General features: G+C 50.8%; 1 protein-coding gene across 1 annotated transcript; it reads right to left on the minus strand.

Moving 5' to 3' along the window:
* Window positions 1-1,587: 1,587 nt before the first annotated feature.
* LOC133165691 (protocadherin-8-like) lies at window positions 1,588-5,606 on the minus strand. Its single transcript, XM_061295529.1, has 3 exons — window positions 2,922-5,606; window positions 2,560-2,785; window positions 1,588-2,361 (listed from the first exon to the last, which is right to left on the minus strand). Exons 1-3 carry the CDS (start codon window positions 5,349-5,351, stop codon window positions 2,006-2,008), a joined length of 3,012 nt encoding a protein of 1,003 aa, XP_061151513.1. The 5' UTR covers window positions 5,352-5,606; the 3' UTR covers window positions 1,588-2,005.
* Window positions 5,607-6,452: the final 846 nt, after the last annotated feature.

Consider the following 6,452-nt stretch of genomic DNA (forward strand, 5'->3'; position numbering starts at 1 on the left):
GCAACCTCCTGCAACTATAGGAGAGCTCCGGTTGTCTTGGGCTTCCCGAGCCACTAGAACCTACTCTTCTACAGCCAAGGCACTTTCAGGCGCAGGTCTCCACTTTGACCTCGGTGCCACTCCACCTGGAACCATAAGTAAACCCCAAAAGTCAATCGGTGTTGGGGTGCCTGGCGACGAGGACAGGTTTGAATTGACTGGAAGCCTCCAGCCAGAGCCCTGCACGGCAGCAGCACAGGGCTATCTATGGTCGCTAGTAGCTGGGACTGAGTGGGAGTTGCTCTCGGCAGACCCCTGTGTGACTGAGCAGCCCTATTTAGGACCTCACTGCTCACCCCAACCGGCGAAGGGCCTAGAAAAGGTGCCTTAGAAATTGCCCACTCAAGACACTCCTGGATAGGTTACCGCGCCTATCGGGAAATTCCACCCTGCAGTCGAAATAAAAAAGCAACCAATTTGAAGCTGGCATCATGGAACGTGAGAACCCTCCTAGACTCCGCTGGCAGCTGTGACAGGCCCTCCCGCAGACAGCGCTAGTAGCTACTGAACTGAGGCGATATAACATCGACATAGCTGCTCGAAGTGAGACCAGGCTTCTGGATGAGGGATCCCTGATGGAGGAAGGAAGGGATTACACCTTCTTCTGGAAAGGGTAGCCCCCTGCTGGACATCTGAATGGTGTGGGATTGGCAGTGAAGAACACCTTCCTTCCAAGCCTGACTGAAACACCCGTTGGCATTAGTGAGAGGCTGATGACCCTCCACATCCCCCTAGCAAAGATGCGCTTTGCCACTCTCCTGAGTGCATATACGCACCAACTCTACCATCTGAGAATAATGCTAAGGATTCTTTCTATCAGTCACTAGATGAGGCAATCCGTCAAATCCCCGGAACTGATAAAATACTCCTGCTTGACGACTTCAATGCTCGGGTTAGTCAGGACAACAGGATATGGACTGGAGTCCTCGGTGGACATGGTTTTGGCCATGTTAATGCAAACGGTATGAGACTTCTTACTCTTTGTGCTGAGCATGACCTGACCATAACCATTACCTTGTTCTAACACACGCACACGCACAGACACGCACACACGCACGCACGCACGCACATACACACACGCACACACCACTAAAATGACCTTCAGTGTGATGCAAGGACGTCAGTCTTGCGCCGCAATAACAAGGACACCTATCGGCTTTGGTATATAAAAAACGTTTTTAGTGCGGTATCCATCCATTTTCTGTACCGCTTTGTCCCCACAGGGGTCGCGGGCGTGCTGGAGCGTATCCCAGCCGTCATTGGGCAGTAGACAGGGGAAACCCTGAACTGGTTGGCAGCCAATCGCAGGCCACACAGAGATGAACAACCCATCTGCACTCACACTCACACCTAGGGGCAATTTGGAGTGCTCAATTGGCCTACCAAGCATGTGTTGGGGATGTGGGAGGTAACCGGAGTGTTAGCGGCAAAAACCCACGCGGACACGGGGAGAACATGCAAACTCCACACAGGGAGGGCCGGAGGTGGAATCGAACCCGCACCTGCCTAACTGTGAGGCGGACGTGCTACCCAGTGTACTGCGGTATTTCAAAGTTTATTTTATGTCACAACATTGTGATAATACAAAATCTGTACAAGTATTTCAGATTACATTCAAACCATTTCACACATTATTATCAATTGGATTCATAATGTTGAATCCCTCCCTCCATCCAAACAGTACCCGGACAGTTTAAATAGAAGCATGCTTAAAGATCTGTATTTACACGTGTCCGCTTAATTATGGCTTTTATCAAAAATAAAATCTCTATGTACAAAATTTACATATAATACAGTTAATTTCAAACTGAGGAAAATCTGAAAAGTGATTGAATTTTTTTTTTTTTTAACATTAAACAAAGATGCACAAACATTATAGGATATATGGCCACAAAGATATTTTTACACCTCGTTTTGTCACGGGATCATAAATTAAATATTTTGGAATATAATATATTTCAGCTTTTCACGCATCATTTTTGTTACAGTGTGTCGGACTGGGTGTGTATACGGGGATAGTGACATCACTGCACACCTCCTGGACCCTCACCGGCCTTGTGGGGGTGATCATGACATAGTCATACTCCCTGTCCAGGACCTTCTCATACACGCTCTGCAGGCCTACAGTTTTGGGGATGTGCGCTTGGTAGTAGTTGTCCTTTCGGTGGGGGTCCCGAGGCAAGGAAGCTGTCTTGGAGTGGCTGGTGAAGGACGAAACAGTTGGGGCGGGTGATGGGGCTGCGTTGGCTCTCACTGCTGAGGGGCTCCAACAGCGATCCGAATGACCCAGAACCTTACACTCGCTGGTGCAAGCCCATAAAGCTTAAAAAAAAAAGGGGGACAAGAGTGCAAATAGTTAAAATGAGTGATTTGTGAAGTGTGAAGGTGAACTACTGATAATTCATTTCTTCAATTATGTAATTTGTTTGTGTGTGATGCTGATGTTTGTTCATTTGTATAGACACATTTCTCCCTCGGAAGACAAATAAAGAACATTGAACCCTATCTCCCCCTTCTTACCATTTTGGCCAGCCATCGGGGGAACAGATGCGCCATCTTTCTTCAAGCCAGTGTCTCCGCTCACATCACTGTCACTGTCATTGAAGTCACTGTCCCCCTTTCCGCTGTCTTTGCCACTGAAGGCAGGGTCCCTGGCGGAGATGGTGGTGTAAGAGTTACCCTTCCATATGGTGATTGGCCTCACGGCCTCCTTTGCGTTCCCATAGCCAGGCAATGTCGAGTATCCCTGCAAATGAGATAGAAAGGAGAGTTATGTTCTGCATCATCCTTTTTCCATTTGCAGGATGCAAATACACAAACAAGCATTCACACACAACCAATTTAGAGTGATTAATTGTGATTCCCTAAAGATGATGTCTCACCTCATGTTTATTCCCTGTTGGCTTGTTGTTTGTGTCTGAGTCATAAACGCAGGGGACCTCGCTGCCGTCCTCTGAGGCCGAGCACATGTCGCTACCCCCGGCGTGGGCCTCACTGTTGTACGAGTGTCCCTCGAAGGTCACTGACCCCGCGGCGGCCGCGTGCATGGGGAGAAGCGGGTTTCCGGCCACGTGGTTCCTGGCGCGCTCCAAAGTACTTTTCTCTCCATACGAGTCGCTGTCCTCGCCACTCTTGTCTCCTCTGTGGCGGTTGCAGGTGGTGGCGATGAGGATGATGGCGAGGAGCAGAAGTGTGCAGCTCCCCGCCAAGACGACGATGATGACCACAGACAGGTCCCACTGCGCCGACGCGACACCCCCGCCGCCCGCCTGGTACACGGTGCGGTCGCTCGGCGGGGACCCGGCGATGATGAGGAAATGTAGCGTGGCGGTGGAGGTGAGCGCCGGCCTGCCGTTGTCACTCACCGTCACCGTCACGCTCAAGGTATCGTCCACGTCGTGGCTGAGCAATCGGTTCAGGTAGATGTCCCCCGTGACCTTGTTGACGGAGAACATGGACGGTTCGCCGGTGGCCAAACCGAAGGAAAGCTCTGAGTTGACGCCTTCGTCCGCATCTCGGGCTTCTACACGCGTGATGACGTAGCCACTCGGCGCGTCCCGGGGCAAGAGGACCTCGGCCGAGCTGTTGTTGAGTACCGGGTGGGTGATGGCCGGTGCATTGTCGTTCTGGTCCACCACCCTCAGGAAAACATTGGCGCTTCCAGACAGGGGCGGGGAGCCACCGTCATTGGCTGTGATTCGCAGCTCCAGTTGCTTCATCACTTCGTAGTTGAAGCTCCGCAACGCGTAAAGTGACCCGCTGGCGGGGTCCACCGACACAAATGTGGAAATCGGGGAGCCCATGAAGTGGGTGTCCGCTAATTTGTAGGTGACCTTTCCGTTGGGCCCCATATCCACGTCCCGCGCCACCACTGTGGTGACGTACGCACCAGGCGCGTTGTTCTCCACCACGGCCACTTCGTACACGGGCTTACTGAACACCGGCGCGTTGTCGTTCTCGTCCGTGAGCCGGATGGTGTACTGAGTGATGGTTCTGAAGGGAGGAGAACCCAGGTCCTCAGCCACCACCGTCAGGTTGTACTCGGGAATTTTCTCACGGTCTAACGGGCTGGTGCTCACGATCATGAAGCTGTCCTCGTAGGCTTGCTGCAGTCTGAAGTGGTCGTGTCCGTAGAGGGTGCAATGCACTTGCCCGTTGGCTCCGGAATCTCTGTCCGAGGTACTGACCAGCGCCACAAAACTCTCCCTGGCCGCTGCCTCGGTGATGTAGGCGATCCCCGCGGTGATGGATGTCATGGGGGTGATGGAGATCTCGGGCGCGTTGTCGTTAACGTCTTGCACCTGAACGACGATTTTGCAAATGGCCGGGCTGGGGTTCGGACCCAAGTCGGCGGCCTGGACATCAAACTCGTACGTGTTCTTACTTTCAAAGTCAATGGGGCTTTCCAGGGTGAGCCTGCCGCTTTTTCTGTCCACTTTGAAGAGTTGGCGGATCTCTAAGGGCACCTGGTTCCCAAAGCCGTACACCACCTCGCCGTTCAGCCCTTCATCTGGGTCCTCTGCATTCAGGTCCAGCAGCAGAGTGCCCACGGGAGCGTCTTCTGGCAAGTCCACGGAGAAGCTGTTCTGGTCAAAAACGGGACTATTGTCATTGTAATCTTTCACCTTGATGTTGACACGCGTGGTTCCCGAGCGGGACGGGTTCCCGCCATCCATAGCGACCAATTCCAGCGCATAAGAAGCCTGAGTCTCACGGTCTAACTCTTTCATGAGCACCAGCTCTGCATATTTAACCCCATCAGCCCTGCTCAGCACGTCGATGGAAAAGTGACTGTTGACTGAGATCTGATAGCTTTGAATGTAGTTCACCCCGACGTCCTCATCCACGGCAAAGTCCAGGGGGATGCGGGTCCCCACGGCGGTGTTTTCCGAGATGTCCATAGTCGACTCTTTACGAGGGAACACCGGGGAGTTGTCGTTGATGTCCTTGACCTCCACCTCAACGTGGATGAGCTTGAACTGCTCCTTGGAGAAACTTACCACGTCGAAAGAGACGAGGCATTGCTGGGTGTGTTTGCAGATGCGCTCCCTGTCTATCCGCTCCCCGATGCTCAGCAGCCCGTCGCTCTCCCTCAGACGGATGAAAGAGGAGTTGAACTGTTTCATCATCCTGAAACTGGACCGGGACCCTACAGAGGAGTATGCAGAGGCAGAAGAGATGTCCTTGGCCAAGTTACCGATCACTGTGCCCGGGGCGTCTTCCTCGAAGGTTTGATACTTGACCGTCTTTGTCTTTGTGACAGCTGCCAGGCTTGTCAAAGAAAGCAACAAGAGCCACCACGTTTCCCTCATTTTTGCACCTCAAAGCAATGTCAGCAATATATCAGTCCGAGTTAGTTTTGAGAATGGAAAAAAAAGTCCTGCAAAACACCTTGCCACTTAGAGTAAGTCTAATAAATGTTCCCAGTGCGTAATGGACGCGCTCTTCTCTTTCCCTGAGCAGCTCTCAGCGCAAAGAGAGCTGCAGTCTCTGCAAAAGGGTTTATATGGGCAGGCATGCAAATGAGCCTCACTCTGGCCAATCCGGGCTACGGTGGGGAGGGGGGGAGATGGTGAGGGAAGGGAAGAGGGAGGGGTGGGACCGGAGGGTAACATCAGAACAGGGACGTGCGGTCAGGGGAGGAAGGGGAGGCTCTGCCTCACTTGTCATCATGATAAGTAAAAGAAAAATAATAACCGAAAATAAATATTAATATTTGTCAACTGATCTTTATGTATGACTAATTCCGAACATTTTTATAGTCAGAATGATTGAAAAATTCTAATTAAAATATAAAGGTGAAACGCTTTGTTTTGCTGATGAGACATAAAACTGCAGTAAAAAGGCACAGGTTGAGCCATATAGTACTCTGCCCACTAAAGGGGGTGTATGTGAGCCAATGGGTGATTAATGCTGCCCCATTTGTTGCTGTAGAGGTAGGCAATGGATGTCACAAACAAAGCAGATCTCTGTTATTTTGTGGTATATAGCTAAAAGTCAAGTAGACTGTGAAGTGAAGGAGGCATTTTGGGGATTTGATGATGTGAGTGAAAATAGATGAGCCCCTGCTGTAGCTACCTATGTCTTGGGAGTGTTAGAGGAATGCAGCTATTGGAAAAAGCTAATAGCTCAAACATATGATAGAGCTGCTGTGATGGCATCAGGCCAAAATGAAAGAAAAGGTGCCGAAAGTGAAGGAAAATAAGGAGGACTTTTACAACAAAGTAAGCAGGTATAGGATAGGCGCATGGACTGCATCTACAAATAAAGGTAAGACCACAAACATTGTGTGTGCGTAGAATGCTGATGAGATGCTAAATAACCAGTAGCCAATTGAATAAGCTACCCCTTCTCTTTATAGGGTTTAGAGGTCTTTCAGAAGTTCTGAAAGACCTCTAAACCCTATAAAGAGA

Source organism: Syngnathus typhle, linkage group LG13, assembly GCF_033458585.1.
Source record: "Syngnathus typhle isolate RoL2023-S1 ecotype Sweden linkage group LG13, RoL_Styp_1.0, whole genome shotgun sequence".
NCBI classification, from domain to species: domain Eukaryota; kingdom Metazoa; phylum Chordata; class Actinopteri; order Syngnathiformes; family Syngnathidae; genus Syngnathus; species Syngnathus typhle.